The sequence below is a fragment of the Neofelis nebulosa genome, chromosome 6, assembly GCF_028018385.1.
Source record: "Neofelis nebulosa isolate mNeoNeb1 chromosome 6, mNeoNeb1.pri, whole genome shotgun sequence".
Taxonomy (NCBI): Eukaryota; Metazoa; Chordata; class Mammalia; order Carnivora; family Felidae; genus Neofelis; species Neofelis nebulosa.
This window is the reverse complement of record NC_080787.1, coordinates 147554568-147568282: the sequence shown is the minus strand read 5'-3', so window position 1 is coordinate 147568282 and position 13715 is coordinate 147554568. Positions and strand designations below refer to the sequence as shown.

At 46.0% G+C, this 13715-nt stretch overlaps 1 protein-coding gene across 1 annotated transcript in view; it reads right to left on the bottom strand.

Annotated features, from left to right (window-relative positions):
* The window catches only part of ACAT2 (acetyl-CoA acetyltransferase 2), a 16382-nt gene extending 2667 nt beyond the window's left edge, over nucleotides 1–13715 (bottom strand). Inside the window, exons 1-5 of the mRNA XM_058735815.1 lie at nucleotides 13572–13715; nucleotides 12836–12970; nucleotides 9268–9449; nucleotides 7713–7830; nucleotides 647–790 (exon numbers count right to left, since the gene is read on the bottom strand). Coding sequence (XP_058591798.1) covers nucleotides 647–790; nucleotides 7713–7830; nucleotides 9268–9449; nucleotides 12836–12970; nucleotides 13572–13626 — 634 coding nt within the window. The 5' untranslated portion in view covers nucleotides 13627–13715. The remainder of the gene's footprint in view (nucleotides 1–646; nucleotides 791–7712; nucleotides 7831–9267; nucleotides 9450–12835; nucleotides 12971–13571) is intronic.

Below are 13715 nucleotides of genomic sequence, written 5' to 3'. Positions count from 1 at the left end.
AAAAATCCTTTTATTCCAAGAGCAAAGTACACACTAATAAAAAAGCGTATGTTCGACCATTTTATAAGCACTGTCCTCATGAGACATTTTGAGTGTTTTCCATATGCACGGCCCTTTCTGAGGAGGGCAGTTCCTTGTGCAAAAAGTTAAGGTGTGGGCGTAGGACTTGTCTGGTTACAACCGCCTGGACCCGGGAGCGTCAAAGCCATGAGGCTTGGACATAAGTGACGTCAGTTATGGGGAACAGAACAGTTACCAGCAACAGCCCCTTGACTAGAGCACGCCATATTAGACAATAGCAAAGTGACCCAAAAAGATCCACCCTCAAGATGTATGCTATGTATACAAAAACGTACTTTCTCACATGAAACCAGCTGAAGCTATTCTGTAGAACAGTGTGGACACTCTGGGACCGAGAGGCTCCAGCGCGAACACAGCTGCCTACGTTCTTAACCCTTCCACACCCCATAAACATGCCTCCCGCCCCCCGCCCAGCCCCGCCATCTAAGACGTAGCCAAGATCAACCTTTCCTTTGCAACCTGAAAGACACACTTTATAAACATTCCTACATATTATTTTTTGGAGTATTACTCTCACCTATAAATGGCATGCTGCTGTTTAAACCATTATGATCCAGATACTCACCTTTTCTAGAAGACACAAAAACTGGTATAATCTCTTTGTCAAAATAGCCGGCTTTCTGTGCACTCTCTGTCCTGTTCTGGGACAAAACTGCAAACTTGTCCTGATCTTCTCTACTCACTTGCCATTTTTTGGCTACATTTTCAGCTGTGAAAGAAAAAAATAATAGTGAAGCAAAAGAAACATTTTCAGGAACTGGCTCTCGGTAGCTCAAGTTTTTCACATGTAAACAAGCACGGAGCGCCGAGTACAAGCAGACTCACCGATGGGCTGCGACAGTGTTCTGTGGCCATCTTGCCTCACAGTGGCAATGAATTTGGAAATGTTGCAGTAAATCTTAGAAGCCATTTTCTTTGTTTCCGCCCTTCTCTCTTTTCCCTTCTATATAATTTTAAACTTTCAGAAATTTCCTTTATGCCGATTCACCAACTGTTTTATATTTTTTTTGCCCCACTTAACTTTATCATTCTCTCTGAACCATTTGAGAAAAATTTATAATCCTGCCTCTTTATCCCTCAATTTTAATTTCCCTGTATATTTCCCCCAAATGGCCATTTTCTTACATCAACACAGTTATCAAGATGAGGAAATTTAACATTGATACAATACTATGATCTAATTCGTGGTCCAGATTCAAGTTTCACCTATTGTCCCAATGATGTCCTCTGTAGCTAAATTTAGATGCTCAGTTCAGGGATCACACACTGTTACACTTAATAGTGAAACAGCTCCCCAGTTTCTTTTTGTTTGAAATAGTTCCTCATACTATGTTCGTGTTTCTTAACCTGCATTTTTTGAAGAGCAGAGGCCAGTTCTTTTATCGAACGTCTTCCAATTTAGGTTTGATGTTTCCTCAAGACTAGATTAAGATTTTGCAGAAAAGCAGGCATACCACGGACATGATGTTCTCAGTGAATCTTATCAGGATGCCTGTGGTATTAGTTCACCTCAGGTGCCGTTAGCTTTCATCACTTGGTTCAAGCCTCTCTACACGGTAAAGTTACTACTTTTCCGTTTATAACTTACCAGTAATTTATGGGAAGTTATTTTGAGGTTGCGAAAAAATACTTCTTCCTCATCAGATTTCACCTGCTACTTTTCGCATTCGTGATTTTCCAACTCCAGCCTTCCTTGTGTACATGTTAACTGGTGTTTTCCTTCCCTCCATGTATCATGCTGACATCAGTATGAACTCAAATATCTTTCCTTCATTTAATAAGTTACATAACCCGTAACTACCATTATTTATTCTGATGTTCAAATTGTTCAAGATTCGGGCAGTGGGCGTCCTCTAAGCTGGTTCCTGAGCCCTTCTGACATGTCCCCGTGTGCTCTAAGCACTTCTTCATTTTTTGTTTTTTGGTAGTTTTATGGTTTTACTAACACAAATACAATGTGCACATAAGCTGTGTATTCATTTTCTTTGCTGTGCAGCCTGGCATTGGAACTGGGGACTCTGGTGGCCAATAGGACTGCTTTTTCCACAGTGGCTCTGCGGTTCTTAGAGGAGACACTGTGAGCAGTCTCTGCACAGTAAGATTTGTTGCACATCAAGCAGCACCTCAAGCTCCTTGATCTTGTGGCCTAGGAACATCCAGAAGCCAACGGGCAGCATGTGCTTTGTTTTCTTGTTGCTGCCGTAACCAATTCTGGGCATGAACATTTGGCCCTTGAATCTTCTGAGCACCCCATTGTCATTGCCACTGGGTTTCTACCAGTCGCACTTAATTTTAACATACTAGTTTAACTGGTACCAGATGAACTCCTTGGTCACATTCCTGGGTTTCACCAGAGATCCGAGGGCAGCCATGATGCCAAGTAGGGCGCTGCCACCTCCGCAGACAGCGCCGGAGAAAAACTTTATTTTTTTTTTAGCACTTTTGTCCTACCGTGGACGCTTCTCAAAGGAACCTTAGTTCCTTAGTTCTCCTTAGTGGAGAAGGCATTTAGAAATAAAGATCCGGGTGTTAGGACTGCTCACTATTACTGGCATGTCATTGTTCCTGTGCCGGTTCATTAGGAACTTACATACACATACGATTTGCAAATGTATACACACTCATGGTGATACCTTGCATTCTCTGAGTGTAACCTAACACCACCAGCGCACGCTTCGCCCTTTCCCTACGTGGACTCCCTCCTACAATAGTGAGAAGCCTGGCTCCCATTATCCTCAATACAGTCACTCATTTGCTCAAATCTAGAATATACACAAGGCGGTTTCAGAACTTGCTATCCCACACCACTGGGGAGAAAGCAAACCCAATAACTAGAGCTCGATATTTGTTTACAGTTCTTTTTTCTTTGATTAGGTAAAACTTACACAGAGTGAAATACACAAATCTTAAGTGTATAGTTCAACGAGTTTTGACAAATGCAGGCAACCATATCTCCTGAATATGTAATATTTCCATCACCCCAGAGAGTTCTCACATGCCTCTTACCCATCTCCCCCTCCTTGAAGCAAGTAATATTCTGATTTCTGTCACCATAAATGCAACTCAGTGTCTGTTCTCAGCATTGTCATATTGTTGAGGTTATTGCTGTTTGTTCCTTCTTACTGCTGAGTGGTTGTTATGCATTCTCCTGTTGATGGATACCTGAACCATTTCTAGGTCTTGGCTCTTATGAATAAAGCTGCTATGAACTTCTTTGTGCAAAGCTTTTAGTGATCGATGTTTCCATGTGTCTTTAGTAAAGAAACTGCCAAATTTTTTCCAAAGTAGTTGTACCACTTTATGGCTGCAATGTATCAGAGTTCTAGTTGCTTCACATCCTTGCCAATATCCAGTCATTTTAATCTTGATCATTCTGGGGGTGTAGAACAGCATCTTATTGTGGTTTTAATTTGCATTCCCTGAAGTAATGATGAATATTTTTGCACTGACTGGCCATTCATCTATCTTCCTTTGTGAAATTTGTGCCTAATCTTTAGCTCATTTTTCTTTCTTTAAATTTTATTTATTTATTTTGAGAGAGAGAGAGAGAGAGAGAGAAGGGGAGGAGCAGAGAGAGAGAGAGAGAGAATCCCAAGCAGGTTCCACACTGTCAGCACAGAGTGCCATGCGGGGATTGAACCCACAAACCATGAGATCATGACCCAAGCTGAAATCAAGAGTTGGAAGCTTAACCAACTGAGCCACCCAGGCGCCCCGTTAGCTCATTTTTCAATTGGTTGTCTTTTTATTATTATTATAGGAATTCCTATATGTATCATGAATATTTTCTCCTAACTGGTGACTTACTTTCTTAATAGTGCCTTCGGTGATGGTAAGTTTTAATTTTTGAAATCTAATTTATCTAATTTATCTTCTAAGTTTATTGCCTTCTGAGTCTTGTCTTACCCCCACGTTTACAAGCTATTCTATGTTGACTTCTTTGGTTTTTATCTTTAGATCCGTGATTCATCTCAAATGAGTATCTGTTTACAGTGTGAGGTAGGAGCTGAGGGTCATCTTTTCCCAGTTGCTTGTGGACCCTCTTGTTCCCACACCACTCATTGTAAAGGTTTTCCTTTCCCCATTTCATTACACTGGAACCTTTGTTGAAAATTACCACAAGTCTGGGTCAGAGACAGAATCTTAAGCAGGTTCCGTGCTCAGTGTGGAACCCGACATGGGGCACAATCCCACGACCCTGGGATTGTGACCCGAGCCAAAATCAAGAGTCAGATGCTTAACTAACTGAACCACTCAAGGGCCCCAATTTCTATATTTTTATCCTTTCTTTTTTGGTAGTTTTACTAGCTCGCCGAAATGCAACTCTTTGTCTTTCTTGGTGTTCGAATTTTGTCACAAAATTTGGGAAATTTTCACCTATTGTTTCTTCAATAATGTTTCTGCCTCCATTCTCTTTCTTCCAAGATTCCTATTCCGTGCATGTGAGTCCAGTTTACTTTGTTCCACAGATCCCTGAGGCTCTATTCATTCTTTTCTCAATCTTTTTCTCTGTGTTCTTCAGGTTGTATGTATTACTCTATCCTTAAATTCGCTGACCCTCTCTTCCGTCTCCAGTTTTCCATTAGGCTATCCGGTGGGTTTCTCATTTCAGAGTGTGGGCTTCACAGTTCTAATTTTCATCTACTTCTTTGTGCGTATTTTCCCTTCTACTGCTAAGGTTTCCCTTACATGTTCCTCAGTCGTGTTTTCCTTTATGCCCATAAACCCGGGTAAAACAGCACCTTTAAAATCCTTGTCTGCTGATTCCAGTATCTGTCATTGTAGGGATCAGATTCTATTGACCGTTTTTTCTATTGTTATGGGCTAACATTTTCCTATTTCTGTGAATGCCTAGAAATTTCTTATTGCATGCTGGACATTACAGTCGCTATACTGTTGAACATGTGCATTTTATGATCTTTAAGCAAGGGTATTGAGTATCATTCCCATTAACATGCTGGCAGATCATACGGGTTCTTTTGAAGCTTGATTTTTAAGCTTATTAGTTTGGGTCTAGAGTAGTCCTTACTCTGGGGTTAGAGCCCTACCCTAAACTTTGACCTTTCTGAGATGTCAAGGGAGTGTCCAGGGGGTTCAGTAAAGTTTCTGCTCTGGCTGGTCCGAACTCCTGAGTCTCCCAGTTCACAACTCTCTAGCAGCTGTTTCCAGCAGGTGTTGCCCTGCCCACATACATCTGAGTATTTGACCAAAGTGTTGAGGAGACCCTTATGGAGACTTCTGGGGCTCCTTTTCTAGCTCCCTTCTCTCTAGTACTCTGCCCCACAAAATCTAGCCATCTCAGCAGCACCAAACTCTGACCTCTGCCTCCCTAGTTCAATGGCCACTATTCCTCCAGGTAGAAAGTCAGGGACAGTGGGGTTTTCCCTTCTTTCAAGAATCTCAGTCTTGTGACAGACTGCAGCCAAAGTAGGAGGGGGCACTGGTGTGGGCATTGGCACCACGGCTGGCTGCAGGGTGGGTGAGTCCCCTGCTCTCGTCTAGGGGAGCCCTAGAGCAGCCCTTCAGGGAGAGGACCCCAGAGGCAGGGCAAGAAACTGCCTTGGGGAGAAAGCAAGGTGCTCCTGGTAACCCACCCCTCCCTCGTCATAGGATCACGCAGGGCAGAAAGAAGGTGCCACGATGCCCTGACAGGAATCTTCAAAAATCCATCTGAACTATTTGGGATGATGCCCAAACTTGGGATCTATCACCTTCCCTCGTCTGTGCTAGCCAAGTTCCCGACGGGGGCACATTGAGAACATTCGGGAGGCCATGCCTCTAAGACATGCCTCAATCTTGATCTACTGTGAAGGCTCGGTGTGGATCTGAGAGCTCCGGATCCTGGTCCATACCAAGTTGGTAGAGCCATTCCAAGCCCAGGTGAACTTCCTTCCTGTACCTTGTCTTTGGGGAACTCAAGCACCAGAGGGAGAGGAACAACATGTTCCTCTACATAAATCTAGAAGGGAGGGTTTCCCCAGGCCGAGGGAGGAAAGAGCTGACAGGCATCAGATGAAGGCTCCATGGAGAAGGCCCCTGGTGCTGCCCTGTGTGGAAGGAATACATCTACCCCTGTTAGAACAAGCCATCAGGGAGTGGTACCAGCAAGGAAGGGACAGCAGCCAGTAGGAAATGGCAGTTCCTGGCAACTGCCCCTATCCCCCACCTGCTGCTGGGGCCGACCGCACTGGAAATGCCTGAGCCACTGTGGACAAGATGCAGGACCTTTCCCAGAGTGACAGTATTTATCTAAAGCTGGAGAGAAGGGGGAGGATTTGTTTCCAAACAATTTGGATTGTTCCCAACACCATCCCTGCCAGGAGCTTGCAAGAGGCTGAGGTGTGGAGCAATGGGGGCTGAGCCCCAAGTGGTAATACAGAAGGTTCTGGAAGGTCCTCATGAAAAAAGGCCCAAATTAGGAGGAAAAAAAAAAAGAATCTCAGTCTTACATGATTGTTGGCTAATATTTGAAAACAGCTGCTTGATATGTTTTGACCAGTTTTCTATTTGTCTATATTAGGAGGTCTAGTCTTTACTAATGCCTACATCATGGCCTGAGACTTTTTCTTTTTTTTTGTTTTTTTAAGCAAAAGGAATTTATTTTACATAATTCTGGAGAATAGAAGGCCAAGATGAAGATGTTGACAGGTTTGTTTTCCCCTGAGGCCTCTCTCCTTGGCCACCTTCTCGCTGTATCCTCACATGGTCTTTCTTCTATGCTGCCATCGCTGGTATTTCTTCCTCTTCTTATAAGGATGCCAGTTTGACTGGATCAGGGACCACGATAAAGGCCTCATTTTAACTTGATTACTCCTTAAAAGGCCCCAACTCCCAAACACAGTCACATTCTGAGGTCCTGGGGGTTAGGGCTTCAACATAGGAGTTTTGGGAGGTCACAATTCAGCCCGGAACACCTCAGACAAGGCTTGACAGCCTCTGGTGATGTTGACACAGCTGGAATATCACACTTGGAGAAATCCCGGCCTGGACACTATGATAACACCCTTTAGGGAACACAGCCTCCCGCAGTCTGGCCACACTCTCCAGCCTTCCCCGCTGCCGCCCTCGCTTGCAGTGACAAGATGCCTCAGCTTCTCTCTGCTCCCCACGTCTCCACGCCCCTCCCTCCTTGCCTTTATACACACTGTTCCCTCTGCTTAGAATCTGGCTCTTTCCCCCACTTTCTCACGACTAAAGACAGCAGTTCTGTTGACCTTCCAGTTGCCTGGCCAGTAAACCTGAACCACAGATGCCTAATGAAAACCAGGTCATATGGTGCAGAGAGTGCGGTGTAAGGTGCCAGGAGTACCTGCTCACCTCTGATCCCACCTCTGCCACGAAACCACCGTCTGGGGCCCTGGTCCGTTCATACGGTGAAATGGGAGGCTGATCAGAGCTCTGAAGTCCCACCCACCTGTAACATCCCGCCATAATCAAGGAGTCGCAGAGGAGAGACAGGCTATTTCCTGAGTTGGGCTCACCCGAGTGGAACTATCCCTGCCATCAGTGATACAAAATGATGAGGACATGGTCCCTGACCTTAAAGAGGAAAGCACCTGCAGAGCTGATTATGACATGACCTTTTGGACACCTTTTTACAGTTAGTCTGTCTTCAGCTGTGTCTGCCTTACCCGTAATGCCCATATGGTAGTTGTGAAATGCATCGGTAAGCCCGTCACAGAGTATACTGTCCATCAGTGGCATTTCCCCCATCTTGACTCCTGCCCTCAAATGAACCAAGTGAGGAGCCTGGAAACAAGAAATACAAGTGGATTTAGGATTGGCTGTAACTAGTCCTCTCCTTAGGATCCCACTCAAAACTATCCAGTGGCTCCCCAGTCTTCGCCTAGTCCCCCCATGATCCTTCTCCTCAGTCGGCCCATCCTCCTCCCCACCCAGGGCCTGAAGACCCCTGGAATCAGCACACAATTCTATCTTACCCACTCTTGAGGAGCTGTTACTCTCCTACCTACCTATTTCCATTTACCACCAAATCTATCCATTCTGTGTCCTGTGTCCTTAAAAACTCCATTTAGCCTTTCCAAAGAGGCAACTAGTTATCTGGGTTTTTTAATTTTTTTTTTAATGTTTATTTATTTCTGAGACAGAGAGAGACAGAGCATGAGTGGGGAAGGGGCAGAGAGAGAGGGAGACACAGAATCCAAAGCAGACAACTAGTTATCTGTTAAATGAGGAGCTAATCTAACGGCATAAGTGATCACGCTGTGTGTTACTTATTTTGATACAAGACATAATGCCTATAGTCAGAACAATCAGGAGGCCTAATTAATGGGGAGAGCTTTCTGGGTGTGGGTCCTCTTAACTCCTACCAACTCAATAGCAGCTAAAATAGAATGGAAAAACTTGGGAGTCAGAAAATTGATATTTGAATCCTGGCTCTGGGCCTCAGTTTCCTGACCTGCAGATTGGGAATGATACCATCTACCCTATAAGGGCTGTTGTGACTATATGTATAAAAGCTACAAACCTTGTAAAGTACTACACAGATACTAGCATGGTCCCCTCAGAATCACTCTGATCATGTTCACTACCTTCAACTTACCTCCTCCTGGGCTGATTTGGCCCTGTCTAGGGGATCCCCAGGTCAGACCCTGAACTGCCTGTAGGAAGCTGGTGATATACTTTTTCCTTTTCACTCCCATGCCAATTTGAGGGATGGGCCTTGGGGAAAGAAATTCTGCCGAGCAAACCTATTTGAGAAGGGTACCACTCAGTGGTCCTCTTTTCCACATTTGATGTCTCCAAACGGTCAACAAAATTTAGTCCCTTGGTCCCTGGGGTCCTTCTTGTCGAGCACAGGACAATAAGTGCAAACATCTGTTTGTTACATTTCCATACAATGAGAAAGAAATTTAAGACCAAGGATATCAACCAACTAATGTAACAGGTTAAATTCGGGACACATTTTATGCTTTGGTAACATTTTAGGGAAAAAAAAAAAATGAATTCTGTTCCAATCACACTGGTTGACAGGATTTTTCTACAACCTGGATTTCTCCCCCAACTTGGAAGAACAATTAACATCCACATAGGGATCAAGGTTGAATCCATTTTTACTTTGTTTACTCTTTGGTCTCAGCTCTGCTATGCATCAGGTTACTCTGCTATGGCAAAATAAGTTTATTAGCGAGAGGTCAGCAAGAGTTGTTTCTTCAGAGGCCTCACCTTGCTCATGCTTTCCATGCCTCCTGCAACCACAATATTAGAGTCTCCTGTCCCTATTGACTGGGCTGCAAGGCATACGGCTTTGAGGCCTGACCCACAGACCATCTGGCAGCTCCATGCTGGAACAGAGTAAGGGATTCCTGCACCCATGCTGGCTTGTCGAACGGGATTCTGCCCACAACCTGGAAGAGGGAACACAGAGACTTCTCAGCAATCAAAGAGAAACAAAATGTTTCACTGGGCTCCTGTCACTTCCCAGCCAAGCTGAACCAAGCCACACTCCCAGCCAGACAGAAAAAGGCCTGTATACACTCTATCCTTGCCACAACGTAGCTCTTGACTACGAATTAGCTTGTGCTGTTCTATATTTTAGGGATATAAGTTTCCTCTTCCACAAGGAAACGATTAATACCTTAAGAAGGAAACATGCTTCTTGATCTTTCAACAGGGTCTGAATAAGCACACATTCCCTTATTTTTTTAAAAAAAGTTTATTTATTTGAGAGAGACAGAGACTGTGTGAGTGGGGGATGGGCAGGGAGAGAGAGAGAGAGAGAGAGAGAGAGAGAGAGAGAGAGAAAGAGAGAGAGAGAGAATGAATCCCAAGCAGGCTCTGCACTGTTGGCACAAAGCTGGAGTCAGGGCTCGATCTCACAAACTATGAGATCATGACCTGAGCCGAAATCAAGAGTCGGATGCTTAACCGACTGGGGAGCCACCCAGGTGCCCCAGCACACGCTCCCTCATAAACACAGGGCAGAACTTGGGCATCATCCATGTTTCTAACTAGGGCCATGTGCTTCCATGATCATGGCTTCAAGACACCTGGCACAGTAAGAGGGTTTCTTAAAGAGGAAAACCTCTGATAAGAAGTATTTCTTTCTTTGCTTGATATTCATCACACATGGTTAACTGGTTATGTAACAAGACGTGCAAAATCAGAACTGACAAATACCCTTGCATAATTCAACTGTGGGAACTGTTCCTTCAGGGAACCAAAAGAAATACATCACATACATAAAGTAGCACAGAAGTGAATGGAGTTGAGGGGTGCCTGGGTGGCTCAGTCGGCTAAGTGTCCGACTTCAGCTCAGGTCACAATCTCGCAGTTCGTGGGTTCGAGCCCCGCGTCGGGCTCTGTGCTGACAGCTCAGAACCTAGAGCCTGTTTCAGATTCTGTGTCACCCTCTCTCTCTGACCCTCCCCCGATCATGCTCTATCTCTCTCTGTCTCAAAAATAAACGTTAAAAAAAAAAAATTTTAAAAAAAAAAAAAAAAGGAAGGGAATGGAGTTGAAAGTTTCAAATATTCTCAGTACCCAGTGCCTATTACCAAAGGATCAATGTTTTCACAGTGGTCACTCTATTGCAAATTTCAGATAGACCCATACCTAGCACCTTTCCTCAGTGAGTTTATTGGAAAAAACTCACCAATAGCTCATGGACAAAAATTTAGAGATTATATTCATCACAATGCTCTTTCTCTGGGATTAGACTGGTAGCCTTGAAACTAAAAACATATATAGGAAAAATTGTTCAAATGACAGAATCAAAATACCTCTAAATTGAACTCAGCATACTAGTTAATAAAGAAGAAAATATTATTTGAAGCTCCTGCTTTTTAAGCTACAGTGAGTTACAAATGCATTTAAGTAAATGATTCCTTCATAAAGATGTTATGTGTTTATCCATAACCTCCATCTTCAAGGTAAGAAATGAGCGCAGGGCGCCTGGGTGGCTCAGTCGGTTAAGTGTCCAACTTTGGCTCAGGTCATGATCTCACAGTAAGTTTGAGCCCTGTGTCATGCTCTGTGCTGACAGCTCAGAACCTGCAGCCTGCTTTGGATGTTGTGTTTCCCTCTCTCTGCCCCTCCCCGCTCACGTTCTGTCTCTCAAAAATGAATAAAAACGTTAAAAAATGTAAAAAAAAAAAAAAAAGGTAAGAAATGAGTGCTAAACATAATTAATAGTCTAGCAGTTAGCAGAACGTGAGCTCCATGAGAATGAGGATTTCTATCTGATATGAACACTGCTTATCCCTAGCTGAAAAAAAATAGTGCCCAGTGCACAGCAGGTGATCAGCTAAACATTTTTATAGGGTTATGGAGGGTGTCTAGGCTTAAGAAGTAGGACAGATGAAGGTTCGAATGCTAGCTCCATCTCCAACTGTGCCTGTGGATAAGTGACTTGACCTTTCAAAATCTCATTCACTCATTTCGAAAATGGAGAGAATACGATTCAACAGACTTACTGACGGGATTAAATAAAGCAATGAAAGCAGTAAGCACAGTGCTTTAAAGGCCCAGCACTCAGCAGGCCCTTGATAAACATCGCTATTCTTTGTATTTTAATTTGCAAAGATACTATAGAAAAGAAGCGTGGAGGGGCGCCTGGGTGGCTCAGTCGGTTAAGCGTCCGACTTCAGCTCAGGTCACGATCTCGCGGTCCATGAGTTCGAGCCCCGCGTGGGACTCTGGGCTGATGGCTCAGAGCCTGGAGCCTGCTTCCAATTCTGTGTCTCCCTCTCTCTCTGCCCCTCCCCTGTTCATGCTCTGTCTCTCTGTGTCTCAAAAATAAATAAACGTTAAAAAAAATTTAAAAATAAAGAAAGAAAGAAAAGCGTGGAAGACAGAACAGAGAAACCAACATGGAGTACCGTATGGCAACTGAATTAAGTCTGAATCGTGGGTCTGGGAAGGAAGGAGGATGTGGGTTGAAGGCTGCCAGTCTGAGAGTGTTACTCACCTATTTTAAAGCCCTTGGAGAGTCAAGGGAAAGTGGTAGGCCCGCAGGGACAATTTGAGAAAAGAGAATTAGGAAGAGGAACCACAAAACTATAAAGTAAGAAACACCAAAAAAAAAAAAAAAGGGCCAGGTCTCAGACAGGGTAAGGACAAAAGTTGGCTGTAAGTGAGCATTACCAGTTACCACTAGCGATAATTGGAATTTATGCTACCGAGAGAACATGAATCTAGTTATTAATAAGTAGGAATGGTCAGTGATCACCAGTCCGTAGACAGTGGGAACCAGAAGGGAGACAGGAGCACTCTGGTGACTCACCTATCCCCAGGGAGTGAGACACACACCCCCCGCCCCCCCCCCCCCCCCCCCCCCCCCCCCAGTGAGGAGCAGGAAGTGCAACCTACCTGGCCAGCTTGGAAGGGAGCCTACCGCGGGGCGCAAGGCCCTTACCTCTGCCCTATCCCCAGCAGGTAGCACAGTGCGAGGCACAAAGAAGGAAATCACACTTTTGTACTGAATGTGTACATTTCTGGCGACTACGGAGGGCCGTGCATACTCTCGGATGCGTGAGGCTGGCCCTGGGTCTACAGAATGAAAAAGGGGGACGGTGGTCTAGTCTAGGCTCATCCGGACACGCAGATGAAAGTCGAGGAGTGTTAAACTGGAAGGGGCTTTGCCAGAGGGCCGACAGGAAGAATTCCCACAGCGGGAACGCCGTGGGCACATCTCTGGAGTGAAGAACTTCAGCTTCGGGAGCGGGGATGGGAGGATGTGTTGATGGGTTGCTTCCAATAAACCTGACCTCAGCCGGGGTCTCTGAGGAGTTACCTGCTGTCAAAACGTGTCCAAATATGACCTCTGACACCTCTTCGGGAGCCACAGCGGCCCTCTTCAGGACTTCTTTGATGACCGTTGTGCCCAGGTCGTGGACAGGGACGGTGGACAAGGCACCATTGAAGGAGCCTAGGGCAGAAGGGCAGGAGGGGGCGATGAGCAGGGCGTCCAGCGCGGCTCGTGAGGGTACAGAGCGGAGCGTGTGTGACTCTCACCCAGGCGAGACTCGCGCGGAACGCTGCCAGAGCATCGGGAAGCCACGGACGCGCGGGAAGCCTGCGCATCCACTTCCCACGCGCTGGCAGATGGGCGCGGCCCACGCTTCCCTAACAAAAGGGGTCGACGGTCCCACGCGCCCAAGGGCTTTGAAATGTCTACAGCGCTAAGCGCGGGACGGCAATTCTCACTAAACCTCCATTCACCGCCGCGACCCTGCTCTGACCACCCGTCAACCCCGCCCCTGTGGCCACAGGGCTGACATGGCTCCTCCTGGAGCTGGCCAATCAGAGGACTCGAGAGAGAGCGCCCACCCTCGCCATCCAATGGGAGAGTCAGGCGGCACGGTGGTTCTACCCGGAGATCCAATCAGAGCACGCGAAGAGGAGTGGGCATCACCTGGCGAGGACGGGGCGGGGCTGCGGGGTGGTCGGCCAGGAAGGGCGAGGTGCAAAGTCCAGGGTGTCCCAGGGATCCCGGAGTCCCCGCGGCTTAGCCGCCGCCGGCCACTTACCTATAACGGTCCGCGCCGCCGAGACGATCACCACGGGGTCGGAACCTGCACTCATCCTGCCGCACCACAACCTCTCGTGCTGCTGAGGGCCCGGAGCTGCAGGCGAGTGAGGCAAAGCCTTGCTCGGCCGCTGACAGGCCGCTC